Raw genomic sequence first — 20,002 nt, 5'->3', positions numbered from 1 at the left:
ATTATCGAATGACGACTCTGATTTTTTTTCATTCCTCTATTTTCTATTATTTTGCATAGGTTTTCTCTTTTTAATTTGATCTGAAACTGTTTTACCCCTTTGGCTGGTGCAAAAGGGGATCCATCAATCATTGCAGCCTAGATTTTATCTTCATCTTGATCTTGCTAGAATAAAACTTCCTTTGATTTTCAAATTGAGAAAGAGAGCAACTTACTTTGATTCACAATTGCAAGATAGAGAGAGATGGAAAGAAACCAAATTTACTGACGAGTTAACTTTTGCTTCTGCAGTGCATCACATTCAAGAACTTCATCATCCAGGCAGGCACAGACACGCCGTTGGTGCCGACGGACATGGCGACCGCCAACTCGGCGCATGGGGGTGAAGCAGAACACCGCTGTTTGGTGGCGGGATGATGCTGACAGTGGGGGAGGGAGCAAGGAGAGCAGTAGCGTGGCGCTGGTGCCGATGATTCTGTGGACGATGTGTTGACGCCAAAAGCTGATTTTGGACGTGTCACACACGAAGGCCGAGAAGACTCCTAGATCGCTTCAGTGCAAGATCTAAATTCTTAGAATCTTAACTAGAAAATAGGCGTGCTAGTCAGTTTGATCCTACAACTGATAAGATATAAAACATTCGAAAATATTAACCCTAAAATACTCAATTGCCTTGACAGCCGATACCGCTTTTAGGACCCTTGCCGAAGAAGTGTATCCCTTAGTTCAAAGGAATTTATTACGATCAATTATAAATATATATACCTTATCGACTAAACTACAATATATAACCGGTTAACAAATCAACCACCAGGATCAAACTTAGAAGATCGGATTTAACCTAGACAGTTCTAAAATTTATCTGATGAATGATAGACTCATCGATTATTATACCAATAATCACCGAACGATAAAGTCTATTATGTAAACTACACATAATAACCTGAATTATCATTTTAATGACCAATCGTAAATAATATTAGATGAGCTAATGCATACATATTCTAAACCTCGAAGGTCGGACTAAACCAATACAGTTCAAGTTTAAACATAGTCAAGAATCATCTCAAGATGATATTGCATACCATTGATAATTAATTGCTAATGTAGGGTTACTCAACAACTTATCCCGTTAAACTTATCAACTCAGAAGGACATCTATCATTAGATCAGATTGAATTGCCATAGATCGGACTAAACCAAGACAATATGCAATTAAAACAGCTATAATCGTAGATAAACCAACGATTTGCAGATCTAATGAGCCAACCAATGAATTACTAATAAATCATTGGCTATAACTCCAATAGAACCGAACATGCATGCACTGAACCTACTCTCTAATCATGAATTTGGATAAACAAAATTGATCGAACTAAACTAATATAGAGTTGCATCGAACAATTTCATAACTATAAACTAGATTGATAATCATACACGGCTTGTGATCGAAGGCATATAATTACTTCAAGCTATATAATAGATGAAAACAATCATAATAAGACTACGGGTAAACCATCAAATATATTAGATAGAATATCGTACTGAACCGAGAAAGTCCTATCCAATCTATTCGACGGGTTGACAGACACAAATTTACATCACAAAGTTGATTAACCCTACTCCGACAGCTCGCTCCATCGGAATTGGTGGCGATGCACCAAGAATAATTGTATTGATCTGTATCTAATGATTTACGAACTATCGAGCTTTGTATTTAGACCCTAACAACTGACTCTTACAGATACGAACACGTATCTTTTAACTAAACTTAACAAATATAAACTCTAACTTTCCTAACAAGCCAACACCGAAACTAAACTACTATATTACATTTTTTCCAATTCCATAAACGGACTGTGTCCTTTATCTCCCCTTTTATCAGACTCCTTTTCCTTATCCAATTCAACCATCTCATCCAGTCCGATTCAATCATCAGTCCAACTCGGACTCTACTAATCCCTCTTATCTTTCCGTCCAATCCATATGAGTTTAGGGGTTGTATTGGACTATGATTAGGTGGGAATTGGAAGACTTTGGCTGGACTTGGAGAGGGTATTGAAGGCACGGGGAGGAGAGACAGAGGTCGCCACGGCTGAGCCTAGGCTCGGCCACAGGAGGGGGAGGGTGCATATGGCCAAGGCTGGCTCCGCCACGGTTGGCACGGCTGAAAGGCCTTGACTGGGGCATGGGGAGCACGTCCATTGGAGGAGGGGAAGGGTTGTCCAGCTGAGCCTTGGGCCGAGTAACGCGCGAAGATGACTTTTGACCCGTGAAAGGCAAACCTACGACTAAAAAGAGAAAAATGGCTCGAACGGGTTGCCGATTTAATTGAATGATTTTTATTCAGTGCACTTTCAATCCGTTTGTTTCTAAAATCTCAACTATACATCCAATTAACCGCATTTTTCATGGGAAAATATGAAAACACGTATTCACCGTCTTTTGGGTGAATTATTTACACAATTCCTTTTGATTAATTAACTCCAGACTAAACCAACGAGATATCTTGTAATTCAATTTAGGAAAATGATTTATTAGCTTAGGGAAAAACTCGGGATGTTACACATGATCATTAATCAATACACGTATTGATCATCTAATCACAGTTGTTCCATATATGACATTTAATCAAGAAAACATTGAAGAAATAGTAAACTTACAATATAAAGAGTCTCATAAATGAATCACATATTCATTAATCTATACTACTAGAAATCTCCAGGTTGCCCACGGTTAAAATTCTTTCCCTAGTAGTGAATTAATAGTCCAAGGGATAGTTCATTCCCTAGGCATGTATTCTAAATTCCAAGGGAAATAAAAATGTCTCCTAGAGTTTCATCTAATCCGTAGGGAACTATTCCACATAACTCAAACAAGCCAATACCAACATAGAAAGTGTGAAAAAGGGTGACAACGTGGAATTGTTTTCCTAGGAAACAAACCATTACGAGACAAACCAAGGGGAATACTTTGTTCCCTCCAATTTTTTTTTGTTTAGCGCTAAAATTTTCACCCTTTCCCTCCCATCCCCCAATTTTTTCTTAGTACTCCTGCAGTCCTGCTCTCTTCTCAACCCATTTCTCTCCTCCTCCTTTTGCCTCCTCAAGTTTGGTCTCCACTCTAGTGCATCACCACAGAACCATCAACTCCGGCCAAGCTTCTCCACTGAGATGATTTCAGCCGACCTCCTCCCTTGCTGGCATCACTCCTCTTCCTCAGCCCCATGAAGTCTCACGATTCCTCCTCATCTCCTCCCCCGATTCATCTCTTGAACCCTAATTTCGTCATCCCCATCTAGCTGCACCAAATTTGTGAGAGTTTGTCTCAGATCGTGAGGTGTTCACCCCTTTCTTGATTACCCTTGGTTGGCTGCAGCGGGAGCCACTGATTTCGACCACAACTTTGGTCAGTATGTATGCAATTTTTCATATCCTCTTCTCTCCCCTCGTGAATGTGTGATTACTTCTGCTTGTATGAAAAAATCCATATTGGTGGATCTGTGAGTTGCCTAGGAATTATTGTCTAGTGAGCTATTTTTTCGTGTGGGTGGGGGGAGGGGATTTTGTTTAGGGTCAATGGGTAGTATACTTTGTAAATCTTAAGGTTTTCTTTAATTTTTTTAGGTTTGTTTATTCTAGTGCTATTTCACAACAGGATGTTTATACCTGACTTCATCCATTAGTATTTGGATTTTACTTGTTTCATAGTGCTAATTGTTACCGCTAAATAAATTTAGTGTCTATAGATGAAAAAGCTCCTTCTGTTCCGTAACTCTTTATACGGTGCACTAATTTTTTTTGTGCTAACTATTGCTGTTTTGTAGAAAAAGAAAGTGAAGCAGTCCCTTGATCCATCCTTGAAATGAAAACACTCCTAGCCAGCTTGAACAATATACAGTGGTGAAGTTCCATATATATCCAGTAAAGTTGAAAGCTCAACATCTTCTCTGCAGCAACAGCCTTAGCTAAGTAAGTTCGCATGCAAACCAATTTTTTTTACGCTGTATCTTTGATTTTTCATATGGCATATGCTTTCTGGAAGGGTTTTGGTGGGGTAGGTAAACAAGATTATTTAGAGATAACTGAGTAAATTATATTAGAATAACAGTATGCCCATAGACTAACTATGGGGAACATTTCATTAAAAGTCTGTTTTACATGGCATATTTGTAGGCAAGCATGTCGATAGAAGAACGTAGTTGGATGTACAATGGGTGGAATAATAATGGATGTCATTCCCATGAATGGGTACACAACACAAATGCTTTCTTGGATCATGCTTTTCAAGGTATACCGAGTTCTGATAAATATGGAGTTGTTTGCCCTTGTTCAACTTGTCGCAATAGAATTAGACGGAGGAAGAATGTAATGAGCATGCATCTCTGTCAGAGAGGATTTATGCCTGGTTATAATAGATGGACTGAACATGGAGAGCAGCCCATTAGTTCACCTACACCAGAACAGACTTTTAACACCAGTGATTCATTAGATGACATGTTGGGTGACATAGGGGATGCAATGCATACAGAAGATGAGCCAACTGAAGATGCTAAGGCATTTTATGCTATGTTGGATGCATCAAAAGAACCACTCCACAGTTCCACTCAAGTCTCACGTTTAACAGTCGTCACACGTTTAATGGGTATTAAATCACAATATAGTCTCTCTGCAGAGTGCATAGACAATTTGCTTAAGCTATTTGGTGATATACTACCAGAGGGTCAAAAGATGCCACCCAACTTGTATGAGTGTAAGTGCCTTCTAAGTGGATTAAAAATGCCATATGTTAAGATAGATGTGTGTATAAATAATTGCATGATATACTACAAAGAGGATGATCAAAAAGAAAAATGTGATGTCTGTAATGAAAATCGCTATGTATCTAAAGTGGAAACACCAGGGAGAAAAAGAAAACCAGTACCACGTAAAGTAATGCGTTACCTCCCATTTATACCAAGGTTGCAAAGGATGTATATGGAACCAAGAACTGCAAAGCATATGCGGTGGCATAAGGAGGGTATCCGTTCTAATCCAGAACAAATGGTGCACCCATCCGATGCCCAAGCATGGAAACACTTTGATATGTGCTTCCCAACTTTTGCAGCAGATGCAAGGAATGTCTATGTTGCATTAGCTACTGATGGTTTCAACCCTTTTAACTTTGGGGCACAATATTCTTGCTGGCCAGTGTTTGTGATACCTCTAAACTTACCTCCAGCTCTTTGTATGAAGGACGAAAATATATTTCTTAGCCTTATTATTCCTGGACCAAATCATCCTGGCAAGAACATGAATGTGCTTATGCGTCCTCTAGTAGATGAGTTTAAGCAAGCATGGCAAGGAGTACAAACCTATGATAGTAATTTGAAGCAAAATTTCAATATGAGAGTGGCCTACCAATATTCAATTCATGATCTTCCTGCACTTGGCATGTTCTCTGGGTGGTCCACCCATGGTGGACTAGCTTGTCCAGAATGTATGGCAAATATTAGTACTACTTGGTTACCTATTGGACATAAGTACAGTTGGTTTGATTGCCATAGAAGATTTTTACCCGCTGACCACATATTCAGAAATCAAATAAATGCATTTATGAAAGGGACAGTAGTGCATGACATGCCTCCACCTCATTTAACAGGACTACAGGTCCAGCAATACATGAATAATGTTAAAGCTAATTCTTTTGAGGATTATGGCATAACACATAATTGGACCCACATTCCAATTTGGTGGGAGTTGCCATATTTTCCAGAGATATTGGTTCGACATTATATTGATGTAATGCACAATGAAAAAAATATAGCTGAAGCTATTTTTAACACATGTCTTGACATTACTGACAAAACAAAAGATAATGTGAAGGCTCATCTTGACCAAGCTATGATATGTAATAGACCCCATCTGAATCTTGTAGAAAAGCCAAATAATAGGTGGGAGAAGCCAAGGGCATCTTTCTGCTTGTCAAGAGCCCAAAAAAAGGAAGTTATGAAGTGGTTTGGTGAGATCAAATTTCCAGATGGATATGCAGCAAACATAAGGCGAGGTGTTAATATGGAACAACTCAAGATACATGGGCTAAAGAGCCATGACTATCACATATTCATGGAGAGATTGCTTCCTGTTATGATTCGAGGATTTGTTGATAGAGATGTGTGGGAGGTATTAGCTGAGCTAAGTTATTTCTATAGAAGGTTATGTGCAAAAGAGATCGATCCTGCTCAAATGCTTCAACTAGAAGCTAGTATACCCGTTATAATATGTAAATTGGAGAAAATCTTCTCTCCTGGGTTTTTCAATTCAATGGAACACTTAATGGTACACCTTCCATATCAAGCTATGGTGGGGGGCCCTGTGAAATATCATTGGATGTACCTAGTTGAGAGGTATATATTTAAAATTTATTATGCTATAGATAGCAGTAATATTATATTTAAATTAACCATTCCATATTAACCTTCATGCAGTTTCATAAAAACACTTAAAAGAAAAGTTGGCAACAAGGCACGTGTTGAAGGTTCAATAGCTGAGTCCTATCTTGTGGAAGAAATTTCACATTTTACATCGTTGTACTTGCCTGAACTAATAGCTAGTACGCGCAACCGTCCTCAATGTTATGCCCAAAATGGTGTTGCTTGTGGAAGTAGCTTGAGCTTGTTCCAAGTGAGAGGATGGAAGTTTGGTCGAGGGATGTCTAGGACTTTAACTAATGAAGAATACAAGACAGTAATGATTTATATATTCTCAAATATGACTGAGATGGATAGTTTAATCGAGTAAGTCGTCCACCTGTATGGAATCATTATAGCTTCATTATAGCTTAATTTTATTATTTATGAAACTATAGAAAATTTGAATCTGAACAATGGAGGCGTGCAAGACCACCAAATCAAAAGGAGCTGGACAATCTAAGGAGAAATGGAGCTAGTAGTGGAAAACCTAACCTGTTGGACTGGTTTAGAAAATTGGTACTTGTTCAATAGCTACTTATACTAATTTATTTTGTAGAATTATGTCTAGAAGTTAGGATTTAACTTTAATCTGCACCCTTTGTTGCAGTGCTCTAAGGATGCAAGCATTAATAATGAGCTACGTCGCTTGTCACGGGGATGTGCTTTGAGGGTCAAATCATATGATATTTATGAAGTAAATGGGCACAGATTTCGATCTGAAAAATATGAAAAGTCCAAAGGAAATCTAACTACAATAAATACAGGGGTGCTCGCTGCTGGGACTAATGATGCAAATAACGAAGAACTTGAGTACTATGGTATTATCAAAGATATAATTGAGTTACGGTTTGATGGTGATAGTGAATTTACACTTGTTTTGTTTGACTGTCATTGGTTTCACCCTACCAATGGAGTGCGTCATTTAGAAAATTTTGGATTAGTTGAAGTTGCACATGCTTCATGTAATCCAGCAAATGAGCCTTTTGTACTTGCAAGCCAAGTGACGCAGGTGTATTATATTCCATATGCATGTAAAGATGATAGAACTCTTAATGCATGGTGGGTAGCTTACAAGGTTAGGCCACGAGGGATCTTATTTGTCCCCACAATGGATGATTACAACGCTGAAGATGACCCATTGTCACGCCCGGAGTTTTGTCGACAAGCCTAAATTCGTAAATAATAATTGGCTTAATCAACTTAGGAAAAATCCCTCTAAAAGAACTTAATTTAATTAAATTGAGGTTCCAAATCGATTAACAGGATTTAAACTCAAATTACAGAGTATAAAATTTGGCCAAGCAAATTAATTTAAAACTCGGCAAAAGTGGGGCTTTTCCTTTTTTCCTTTCTTTTTCTTTCTTTTTCCTTTCCTTCTCAAATTGGGCCGAAGTCCAATTTTCCTCCTCTCTCTTTTTCTTTTTCCTTTTCTTTTTCCCCTCTTCCTTCCCGGGCTGGCATAGCCGAGCCGGCCTTCTCCCCGCTCGGCCGGCGCAGCCAAGCCGGCCACACCCCTCCGCGCGCGCCCTCCTCCCTCCTTCCTGGGCCGCGCCTCGGCCCAGTGCGCCGCGCCACGTCCACGCCCGCGAAGTCCGCCGCCACCTCCCTCCTCCCTTGCGCCGCTGACAGGCGGGCCTCGCCTGTCAGCGACCGAGCCCAGGCGCCGGCCGAGTTCGCCTCCGCCCCGACGACTCTGGACGCCGCGCCGCCGTCGCAACGGCCGCCGCTGAGTCCGCCGCGTCGCCGACTCGGTCTCCAACTACCTCGCCGCCCTAGCCGCGCCACCCCCCTATGAAATCCCCTCGTCGCTGCGCTGCCGCTGTTTTCCCCTCCGCCACCGAGCCGCCGCCGTGCCCCGCCGTTCGCCGCCGACCTGCGATCTCGCCCTCTGCCGCTCGTTGTCGCCGTCCAGCTGCGCCGTCGCCTCCGCCTCGACGTCGCCAACCCTCCTCCGGCCTTCATCGCCGCCGGTGGGCACCCCGCGCCCTTCGTCGCCCCTCAGTCCCCTTCGCCACCGCACCTGCCCGTCTCGCCGCCACGTCCGTTTCCTCGCGTCGTCGCCGTTTACCGCCGTCGAGCTGCGCCATCACACGTTCCCGGTCCTCGCCGACTCGCCACCACCGTCGCCTTCGCCGGTGAGCGTCCCCACCTCACTCTCCTCTCCCTCGTCCACGCCGTCACCACTGGGCCACCCGCGCCGTCGCCAGGCATCGTGCGCCCCCTCCTCGCCGTCGCCATGCGGTCGCCGTGCCGCCGCTGCCGGCGCCCGCGTCCACCTCCCGTGCGCCGTCGCCATCGCCCCGACACCGTGCGCCGCCGCCCATCGCCTTGCGCCGGCCGCCACCATCGCCGTCATTGCCCTCCGGTCGCTGGCCGATGCCGTCGCCGTCGTCGCCCTCGCGCCGTCGGTCCTCGCCATCGCCGTTCGCTCGCCGTCGGCGCCGTCTTCCCCTCCCGACCGAGGCCGCCTCCCCCTCCTCCTCTGCTTTGGGCCGCTGACGAGTGGGTCCCGCTCGTCAGCCGTCGGTCGCCCCTCTCGCCCCTCTCTCCTCCCCGTGGGTCCCGCGCGTCATCCGGTCCCCTCCCTCTCTCCTCCTGGGCCCAGCTGTCAGCCCCTCCTCCCCTCTCTCCCTCACCGACAGGTGGAGCCCACCTGTCAGCCGTCAGCGCCTCCTCTCTCCTCGCTGACGTCAGTAGCCCCATTAATTGCGCAATAATTGATTTAGGACTTTTCTGTTTAGTTAAAAAACCCAGAACACTTCTAAAATTCATAAGTAATTCATCTAGTCTCTGTTTAGGTCCATTCAAGTTTCAGTAAATCCAGAAAAATGCCAAGAATCCATTAAAAATAGTTTCTTTCTCTGTTTCAGTAGTTTTATAGCCTGTTTTGTTTGTTTTGCCTTGTTTGTCGTAGGTTTTTCCCCGTCGCAGCGCCGTTCGTTCCCGAAGTTGTCGCCGAAGTTCCTCGTTGGTCTGAGCAAGGCAAGTGGCACCCTTCTTTGATCATATTGAACCTATGTTTATAAAATTCCTCGCTTTACATTCAAACATGCATTGTTTTATGCAAATCGATTTGTTGTATTTACCTATTGCGCAATTACCTTTATACTCGTTGATTCCCATTTAATATTATTGTCATCCCAGGGTTAATTTGACTAGACTTAGGGTTAGACAATGCTTAGCCATGCTTAGTTTAACTAGCTCACCAATTATTATTTAATCATCTGTTACACTTTGATACACCTTTAATGGTTGTTATCATTATTCATTTCGTAATGTGGATTAAATACAACTAAAATATTGCTTATGGTGGGCTGTGGGTGCATGGTTTTCAGAGTCGTGCCCATGGCACTTAAGGACCGGTTCTCAGGAAACCCTGGAAGTCTTACACGTACTAACCACAAGCCAGAATGGGCAACGGTGAGACTCGTAATCTAGCTTGTTACTATTCGACGTACCAAGGCACGGGTGAGCGTGATGGAGTATGGATGGGCAATCGTGGTGTAACGAAAGCCTCTGCTGCTTCCGGATTCACCAAGACACAAGAGGGGACTGTCCGACTTGGTGTAAAGGAGGGGGTGAAACCTGAAGTGCGGTGCGATTGTCTAGGGAGGGTTAGGTGGAAGGTCTTATCATGGTTTCCGTACTGAGGTATCGTGGTGATACGTTGGTGCATGGTAACATGCTTGGGAGCCCTGTCTTGTGGGTAAAGTTTTACACCTCTGCAGAGTAAAACTATTCAAATAGCCGTGCCCGCGGTTATTGGGCGAACTGACAGATTCACTGGGATTAGTTGAACCATTAATAACCTGATCAATCTTGGAACTGGTTTGACCCTGCGCAACGTGGTGTAACGTTGGCAGTGGTTTGGGTTTGTCGCAACGTGGTTTAACGTTGGACAGAGGGTTGACCCTGTCGCTACGTGGTGTAACGTTTGATAGCGGTCTGGGCCTGTTGCAACGTGGTGTAACGTTGAACAGTGGATGATTATTTTAAATGTTTACTTTACTTTTATTTCAGTCTATTTTATCTACTGTTTTGCTAAATTACCGTAGCTTTGAGCAATTTAACCTTAGCCTATTCCTTGGCACCCTATTGCATTCATTATTTTCCTCTCTTGGGTGTTACTTGTTGAGTACGGTGGTTTGTACTCAGCCTTGCTTAATTTTTTCCTCCACCAGAGCAAGTGACAGAATTTGAGTCAGAAGTCAGAAGATGGTTGTTCCCAAGGTTGAAGTGAGGTTTAGTCTGCCGTCGAGAATGCCTGTGGTGTGTAGCCGTCATCGCCAGCTGAAGCTGAAGACTAGATAGTCTAGTTTGTTTTCTTTTTCCGCTGTATTTCGATAGATAATTGTTTTTGTTTGTTTTTAAGTCGTGGAACTATGTATTAATTTGTCATAGTGTGTACTCAGGCTGATTCCTGGACCGAGATTTAATGCATGCTATTGTTTAGAAATTTGGTGTAAATTTCTGAGCGTGACACCCATGTACAGATGTTTACCAGGAAGATGGTCTACAAGGTGATTTATTTGTAGACCTTGGACTTGGCCTGGATAATGTGACAATTATTAATGACTTAGATGAGGTTTGTGATCCACGTGAGCTATCAGTACTAAACAGAGGAGAAAGTACATCTGCACCTAGAGGAGACAATGGCTCTGATATACCTACAGAGGACAGTGAATCTGAATCTGATACAGATCAATGTCCACAAATCAGCATTGAGCACTATGAAGAGGATATTGATGATTTCTAATGTTGGTATATATGCATACATACATAGATACGTACACACATAGGTACTTGGAGTATAATCAATTCAGTTCTGTGTTTGCATGGTTTTTATATTTTTGTTTTATCTGAAAATATTTATGCAAGTTACTTATATATACGCTTTCAAAATCATAGGATGGCACTTGGACCTCCAAGGCGCAGCACACGAACTCCAAACAGTACTGCAGTTACAAGTGAGAATAATGATGTTGATCCAGTTGGAACTGAGGAAGATATTCACTTGCGTGGTAGTTCGCAGCTTCCACCTGCTATTCCAAATGAGCAAGATCGTCCACTGATTGAACCTTCTGGGAAGACGTGAGTGTTTAAACAATCTTGTGATTATTCTTGATAGATGTCATCATGAGGTTTGATCTATCTGTAACAATTTCCTTTGCTTGTGAAGGCACTGGGTTGAAGTCCCAACAGTAGGCAAGGATAGAACACCAGCAAGTGTTTTAACATGTCTTCTAAAGGATAATCATCCCGGTATAGTTGACTACAGAGGCAAATCAGTGGCGGCATCAAGATGGGTTCACTACATAGCGGCAAAGGACACAAGTGGATGGTCGGCGGGTGATGAAGTTGAAGCAGGTTTATGGGTAATTCTCTGCAGCATGCTAGGCTACTTATCATTTAATTCTTGAAACTCTATAGTAGTAGTGCCTCAATTTAACACTAAATGCAACTGAATCAGAGATTAACATTCTAAAATTTGAATCAGAGATTAGTTTCTATTACCTTTCTGAAATTTAAGTAGAAACCAATTTCTCTTGAATTCAATATAAATGTAAAGCTATTTATACGTTGTGCTTACCACTGACATGTTCAAGTACTCATGTAATGAAGACGTCATATTTTATATTTATGCAGCTGAGGTTTAGATATAAACCCGAGGATGCAGAAAAGATAAGTAAGCATGTTGGGCGGTGCTGCGGAGAGCTCTTATTAAGTATAAATTATTATGCCCGAATTCAGGTCATATTGGATCACTGCCGAAATGTTGAAAAAGTAAATATATGTGACAAGGTGGCTGGAAGAAGGTATTTGACCAGGGAGCAGTATGTAGCACAAAAGCCTAAATGGTGTGATGAGGATGCTTGGAAATTCTTTGCTGATAAATGGAGCAATCCAGAATGGGTGAAAAAATCAGAGACGAACCGTGCTAATCGCTAAACCCCTGGATATAAACCACATAGAGGAGGATCTAGTTCTATTGCAACAGTCTGCCAAAAGCTAGTGAGTTCTTAAGCTTATCTTCTTTTCATATTATTGTCTTTATTTTGTATGTTTTCAGTTAGATTTCTTTCTAATGCAGTCCAAGAAAGAAGGCCGAGAAGTGTCTGCAATTGAGGCATGGGTATATATACACATAGAGGGTTGAATACTCTAGATCCCAATTCCCTAAATACGGCAGAAGCCACTGCATGCTTGGTAAATCCATTTTTAGCTTAAATTGCACCAAAAAATGTAATGTGGATACTTATGTTTGCAATGTAACTCGTATTTCTTGCTTTATTGAACAGGAGAGATATAAAAGGAAGGCTATTGAGTTAAATGGAGAGAGTTTTGATTGGTTGAATTCTCCTGTGGATGTAAGAGCCCTTTATGACTGCTCATGTGGTAGGCCACATGGTAAATGGGCTACATTCAATGGGATTATTAATGATAGAGAGGCTCTCAGGGATATTAAAAGAAATCGTGCATCTAACACTGCTGCTAAGCGTCAACGCCAAGAAGAAGAGGAACGCGAAAAGCAAAGGTTGATTGAGGATGCTCGGCGAGCTAAGGAATATTCACAGAACATGTTAGAGTGGGGCAGAAGTGTGCATTACTACAATACCATCAACCATAAATTCATGGAGGTGCATATTTTATCATTTAGCAAGGCAACCAGTGAATGTCTATCCACTTTCAATAAAATCCATATATTCAATGTTGTGTGTTGTGCCTTTTAATTGTAGGATGTGGATGCTCATACTGGAATGGCGTGGACTGCAGTTCCTCCTCCACCACCACCCCTGCCTCCACCTCCAACATATGGAGCTTCATCTTCTCTATCTTGTGAGAATGTATGTCACTGATCTGCTTGTGTCCATGTTCTTTTAAAAATATTGATTTTATAGCAATTTATAGTCTATTGAGCTTAGTCCTGTTATTACATAAGTACACATAAATTCAATATTGTGCCTTTTGATTGTAGAATGTGGTTGCCTCAACTGGAATGGTATGTACTGCAGTTCCACCTCCACCACCACCACTTCCTCTAACATATGGAGCCTCATCCTCTCCATCTCATGAGAATGTATGCCACTAATATGTTTGTGTCCATGTACTGTTTCTAGAGCATTTCATAGTTTATTCAGCTTACTCATGTTATTACATTAGTTTTTATATATAGTAGGTTTAATTTAACATCAGTTTACTTTCTTCTATTTTTAGGCTTCTTTGAATAGACCAGTTAATGGAGAGAATCCTGATGATACACTAGCTAGGATTGCTCAAGGAATGTTTGGTGGCTATGACAATGCATCCGAGAGTGGTGCTGGGAATCAGTCCCCTCCTGATGATGATCTGGGTCCTTTTTAATGCCAAAAATGATGTGCTATTTTGTGACTAATGTACCTAAGTCATATTAGCTAGGGAATGGACCTTGATTTATGGCTGGATAGTTTTTGCTATATTTTACTAGCAGTGATGGATGAACATCACTTTAAGGTTGGATAGCTTTTGTGGAATTTTGTTGTCAGAAGCAAATTCTAGGAACATTTGAACTATGTAACTATGGGGTGAATGCATAATTACTTATCGCTCCTTTCAGTAAGAAAAATGAGCAATCTTAATTATATATGTTTGAGTTTATTCTGGTTAATATAACTAACTAGTATGGCTAAATGATATGGAATGGAATATTTGTGTATAAATAATGGAGAAAAAATAAATCAAGAAATGTAATTTTAATTCAAAATATTTATCCCATTTTTATTGAAAATTGTAGGGTGGTGTCAGTTAATTTCCTTAGAGAAGTGAATTGTATGTAACCTAGGGATACTACCTTTACATGTAGGATGGCCATGCCATGTCATGTGTACAATGTTCCCTACCATCTTAATTCCTAGGGAACTTTTGTATCCCTAGGATTTTACAAGAGAAAACATCAGGCACTTTCTATTTCCCCACATTGTTTTTTCATGGAATTGTTCCCTACGAATCTCTCTAGAGAAACAGGTTTCCTATGGTTTGATGTCCTTTCTCTAATATAATTCTTCCTAAGGAACCTGGGGATTTCTAATAGTGCTATAATAAGTTATATACCTTAGAGACATAATACATTATAAATATGTCAACATAGTATGTGATATAATCATCTTTATGATTGTCTCTAGGGCGTATTAGTAACACTGAAGCCCATCCAATATGACTGTGTTTGTTGTAGTGTGAAATACGTGGCCCACCATGAGATGCTGAGTGTTTATCCTTAACTATGTGATGACAAGGCGGTGAACAAACTAGTGCGCAGAATGCAAAAAGATTGGAAAAAAAAAAGAAGAGAGAGAGAGAGAGAGAGACAAGATAAGAAGGAAAACGAAAGGCCAAGGATGAAGGATAGAGCATGCATGGTGGCTGGTAGCATTACCCCAATCAATATATATAAAGCCGCAGGTCCCCAGCTGTGCCTTAGCCAAACATTTTATCTCTTCCGCTCTTCGTCGTCTTCAGCCTTTTAGACCTGAGGCGAGGCGGCGCTGTGGTGGCGCCCGCACCCGCCCCCTCACCGCATTATTTCAGTAGCCTCGCTTGTCGTCACTCGGCGCTTGATGGAGATATAGATGCCTTCACCGATTGCTTCACGTCTCCGTCCTGTACTACTACAAAGAAAGGTGGAAGAGATATATATGGCTCAATGCCTCATGGTGTCCCGGGAGGATAAGCCTCGGAATATTTGAGGAACCCGGACGCGCGACGTGTGCTGTACTGTTGTCCGGTTCAGGACGTTTCGAGTGCATCATCGTTCAATTCACGGGGACGAAGATATCACCAAACTAAACAATGAGAAGGTGCGTACGAGCACAGCTGTAGATAAGCGTCTAGGTCGACTCCAGAACCATTTGCTATGAGTGAATGACGAGATATTCATATCCTTGGTGGGCTCGACAAATCTGGACCATCTCTTACAGATCCGAGCATCGAGTTAGTCCAAGTGGCCTTGCGGTCCTCCTGCAAGCAGAGCAAGTCCACACGCTATAAATGTGGCTATCGTATAGCCTCGAAGCGGCTCGTTCGTGGTGACCTCCGGGCAGCAAAGCCAGATAGCTCCACCACCACCGCCGCAGATTGTCGGCCGTAGGAGAGAGGGCATGGTGGGAACCTCCTCCTGGCTGTCGTCCTCGTCGTGTACGTCGTCACTCGGCTCTCTCGACGAAGACGTCTTCGCGGTCTCGTGCGCCGTCAATACGGCCAACGCGGCCGCCGAGGGAAGCGTTAAGTTCCTCTGCAGCTACGGCGGAAAGATCCTCCCTCGTCACGGCGATGGCGCGCTGCGCTACGTCGGCGGGGACAACCGCGTCGTCTCCGTCGACCGCTCCCTCCCTTTCTACGGTATACATCTACAAGTCCTGCTCCACGTGTGACTCGTGAGTGACTCTTGTTGCTTCGATCAAGCGGCCCTCTTAATTAGCTGCATGCACGGGTTGTGTTTGAATTGAATCCAGAGCTGCAGCGGAAGCTAAGGGAGATGTGCGGGTGGGAGGCGGTGTGCGTACGGTGCCAGCTTCCGACGGAGGACCTGGACGCGCTCATCTCCGTCACGACCGACGACGACCTCACCAACCTGCTAGACGAGTACGACGCGGCCAGCCGGGACCGCCTCCAGCCGCTGAAGATCCGGGCGTTCCTCTTCCCAAGGACGACGACCACGCCGCCGCCACTCTCGCGCAGCCCGCCGCCATTCTCTCGGTCGTCCTCCCTGTCTAGGACGACCGTGCCCCATGCCCACTACCACCACCATACTCGCAGTGCGCCCTCGTGCGCATCCCGGTGGGCAGCACACCAGGCGTCGTCGCCTCCCGCTCGTGTTCTGCAACAGCAGCAGAACTACGACCTACACGGTGGCGAGATGCGGACGCACCGGTACCTGGTGCACAGTGCAAATCAACGGTAATAGTGATCAGATATTCAGATTGAGAACCGGGCGTTGTCTTGCATCAATCTACCAACCCTCACATTACACGTAACCCTGCCCTGTACGCTACGTAAAAAAAAAATCGAAAACATATATTTTTTTCTCCTGTTTTGCGCATATATATATGCGCTCTAACGCGCGGCACGGAGCATACTAAATTGTTCTTATTGGTTAATCCTAATCTATCCACTAAATTCTTTCAGTTGCCAAATACCACAAAGGTTAGTCCATCCATCTAATTATTTTAACGTGTTCTCCAAAAAAACACACACACACAACCATGTATATTTTTTAGACATGAATTGATTTTTTCTCTCTTAATCATTTGGTTCTCCAAATTAAGATGTATAACAGAAAACAATCTAAACCTATGTGAACAAAATATAGAAACATAATTGAGGTTTTTTTTCTCTTATACTGGAATTAAGATAATTAAATGGATAGACTACCAAGACAACAAAGACAACATTTGCACGGCGGCAGCGGACGGTGGTTTGTAGAAATGAAGAAAATCGAGTGGACGGAGGACTATAAGAGCATCCCCAACAACTAATTTTTCACATCCTCTATTTTAAAAATAGAGGACGAAGACTATAAATTAAGCTCCAACAGAACGGTCATCTTATCATCTATTTTTGACCTTTCTATTTGGATGATATCTCTCCATCCTCCAAAGAGATATAGAGAATATCATATATAGATGATCTGGTGGAGTAAAAAAGATATGAAGGATAAAACTATTTTAGATGATCATCCAAATGAAGATATGGATCATCAAATTTAGATGAGCCATTCGGATGCTCTAACTAATGAGGGAATCTAGTCAGCAGTGCCGGCATGTGTGGTAACCAATGAGAGGAGAATCTAGTTCGTGACATGAGTGGTGGAGTGTGGTATGCCGTTGTACCATCTAGTAGGGCTCTAAGGCACTAGAACGGAATCGGTTATCTCTAACGGGTTTAAAGTATTATCTCTATCGGGCATGACCCTCGTCATTGAGCAAAAGTCAGTGATGTGAGAAAATATCTCAATCAGACATCAGATTGTCACGGATGATACTCATCTCAATCGGGCCTAGATTATGGTCCATCACAGATGACTCTCATATCTGACGAACCTAGATTATGACCTGTCACAGATAAGTTAAATCCGAAAAAATAAATTTTGTCATCTGTGTGCCTTTGGTTATCTCTAACGGGTATTTGGTTAGTCTTTGCCCTCACTCGTATCCTTCTTGATGGGTCACCCATCCGGAAATTGCTCTAGGCCAATAAAACTTAACCTCATAGTTCTTTGAAGATTGCTTGCGAGAAAAAAATTGTAATTTGTTGATATAAGTATTCTATTAATTCTATTAACCTCTAGGTTAGGATGTCACATCCTAGCGTCCCTAATTCATATACATTCATTGACAAACACAACCATCAATATATTTAACACAACCACATATAAATTTTTCTTTGGTCTTTTTGCTATATAACAATTTTTTAAACAATTTGAATTTGAATTTAAAAATATGACAACATCAAACAATATTTTCAAATATTAAATGATTTTAACTGAAAAAGTCAACAACAACAAAGTTGTATAACTCATCAATATCTATAACTTTTATTTTGTTCATTTTTATATACAACATTTTTTTAACAATTTGAATTTGAAATACTAAATATTTCAATTGAAAAAGTCATCAACAATAAAGACGTACAACTCATCAACATATATACTTTTACTTTGGTATTTTTGCTATATAACATATTTGAACAATTTAAATTTGAATTTTAAAATATGACAACTTCAAACAACATTTTGATATAATAAATGATTTCAACTGAAAAAGTCATCCAGAACAGAGATGTATAACTCACCAAGATCTATAACTTTTATTTTGGTCATTTCTTCATCCGACAAATTGATAGTAGCATTGTTCACAAAATTCACATATCTCTCATCTGGTTTATAAACTATAACACAAATATATCAATTTTATGAATAATGTTACTAACACTTTGTCGGATGAAGAAATGACAAACATAAAAGTTATAGATCTTGATGAGTTATACAACCTTGTTATTGATAACTTTTTTAGTTGAAATCATTTAGTATTTAAAAATGTTGTTTGAAATTGTCATATTTTCAAATTCAAATTCAAATTGATTAAAAAAGTTATATAGAAAATGACCAAAATAAAAATTATAGATCTTTATGAGTTATAAAACTTTGTTGCTGATGACTTTTTCAGTTGAAATCATTTAGTATTTAAAAATGTTGTTTTGATGCTGTCATATTTTTAAATTCAAATTCAAATTGTTCAAAAAACGTTATATAGAAAATGACCAAAATAAAGTTGTAAATCTTCGTAAGTTATACAACTTTGTTGTGAATAATTTTTCCAATTGAAATTATTTAGTATTTAAAAATATTGTTTAAAGTTGTCATATTTAAAAATAGTCATCCGTGACGGCTATAATTTAGGCCCGTCAGAGATAAGGGTCATCCGTGATGGGCCATAACTATGGCCCGTCAGAGATAAGAGTCATCTATGACGGGCTATAATCTAGGCCCGTCAGAGATAACACTTATCCGTGACAGACGCTAACTTAGTGCCGAATTTAGATATGTAATGTTATCTCAATCAGGCCTAAACTACGACCCATCATTGATAGGTGTCATCCATGATGGGCTTGAGGTTTACGTCCATCTAACATGTCTGTGCGACCATATCTCAATCGGGCGATTTTTCATCAATGGATGGAAGGTTATGTACTAATGTTAGAGGTCCACTAATTCCAGGCATGTTAGAGGTCGTTACGGATGGAAGGTTATGTACTAACGAGGACTGCCGGGTGTCATGTAGTGGAGGTGCCATACTACATGTTGCCGTGACACATGCTATTCAAAAATATTATGTAAATATGAACAAATATAAGACATGCTCAAGGTATATTTTAATAATAGATCAAGTCAATAAAAAAATTATAATTATGCATTTCTTAACAAGATGGATGGTGAAACATGTATCAAAAGTCTAACCGTATTATGTATCAAAAAAGGAGAAACTATATTGGACGAAGATGAGGTTCAAATCTTGAGTAGGGCATAATATGCATGTCGTATGCATGTCGATCTCTGTTGTGAGCTGATGCCAGCAATAGGAGTCATTGTTTCATCTGCCAGATTAGTTCCACTGGTTGGATGTTTGGCCCCGTGACTCATGGTGGGAGTTTGGAGGAGCAACATCCTGGACCAGAGAGAGGAGACACGCTGATAAGTACAGTTTTAGTAAAAAAATTATCTCGGGACCTTATGTAGTCCACTTGTTTTCTTTACAATTGTTATTAATTGACTCCTTGGTTGGAGAATTAGAGAACGTGTTAGTGAACAACATCATAATATCTATGTTGAGACCAAATGTAATATTGGGCCCAACAACGTGTGGATATGACGTACTTAATACACATGAATGGCTGAAAGATCTGGCTTAGCTTGAGTGCAGGTTCTTATTCTTAGAAAATTTGGATGAGGGCTTACCAGTCATTTCTACCGTGCAAGTAACAAGATAAGAATATTAGATCCTCTTGGATGCACTAGATCAGT

The 20,002-nt window shown here is 41.4% G+C and overlaps 2 protein-coding genes and 1 pseudogene across 2 annotated transcripts; all 3 read left to right on the top strand.

Annotated features, from left to right (window-relative positions):
- Positions 1–3,058: 3,058 nt before the first annotated feature.
- On the top strand, positions 3,059–11,206 carry LOC102706425. Its single transcript, XM_040528814.1, has 7 exons — positions 3,059–3,407; positions 3,826–3,970; positions 5,916–6,384; positions 6,466–6,774; positions 6,846–6,966; positions 7,058–7,607; positions 10,944–11,206. The coding sequence occupies exons 3-7, from the start codon at positions 5,987–5,989 to the stop codon at positions 11,204–11,206; spliced, it is 1,641 nt and encodes a 546-aa protein (XP_040384748.1). The 5' UTR covers positions 3,059–3,407; positions 3,826–3,970; positions 5,916–5,986.
- LOC102717840 lies at positions 10,856–14,053 on the top strand (annotated as a pseudogene).
- A 1,017-nt stretch (positions 14,054–15,070) lies between these two features.
- Positions 15,071–17,769, top strand: LOC102718029. Its single transcript, XM_006662810.3, has 2 exons — positions 15,071–15,822; positions 15,936–17,769. The coding sequence occupies exons 1-2, from the start codon at positions 15,582–15,584 to the stop codon at positions 16,382–16,384; spliced, it is 690 nt and encodes a 229-aa protein (XP_006662873.1). The 5' UTR covers positions 15,071–15,581; the 3' UTR covers positions 16,385–17,769.
- The last annotated feature ends 2,233 nt before the right edge of the window (positions 17,770–20,002 follow it).

This window comes from Oryza brachyantha, chromosome 11 (assembly GCF_000231095.2).
Source record: "Oryza brachyantha chromosome 11, ObraRS2, whole genome shotgun sequence".
Lineage (NCBI taxonomy): Eukaryota > Viridiplantae > Streptophyta > Magnoliopsida > Poales > Poaceae > Oryza > Oryza brachyantha.
Note: the sequence above shows the minus strand (reverse complement) of the source record. Positions and strands in the feature narration are given on the sequence as shown.

Coding starts and splice junctions, on each gene's coding strand:
- LOC102718029 (XM_006662810.3), top strand. CDS start 15,582: ATGGTGGGAACCTCCTCCTGGCTGTCGTCCTCGTCGTGTACGTCGTCA. Junction 15,823..15,935: donor CCGCTCCCTCCCTTTCTACG/GTATACATCTAC, acceptor AATTGAATCCAG/AGCTGCAGCGGAAGCTAAGG.
- LOC102706425 (XM_040528814.1), top strand. CDS start 5,987: ATGAAGTGGTTTGGTGAGATCAAATTTCCAGATGGATATGCAGCAAAC. Junction 6,385..6,465: donor TGGATGTACCTAGTTGAGAG/GTATATATTTAA, acceptor ACCTTCATGCAG/TTTCATAAAAACACTTAAAA. Junction 6,967..7,057: donor TGGACTGGTTTAGAAAATTG/GTACTTGTTCAA, acceptor CCTTTGTTGCAG/TGCTCTAAGGATGCAAGCAT.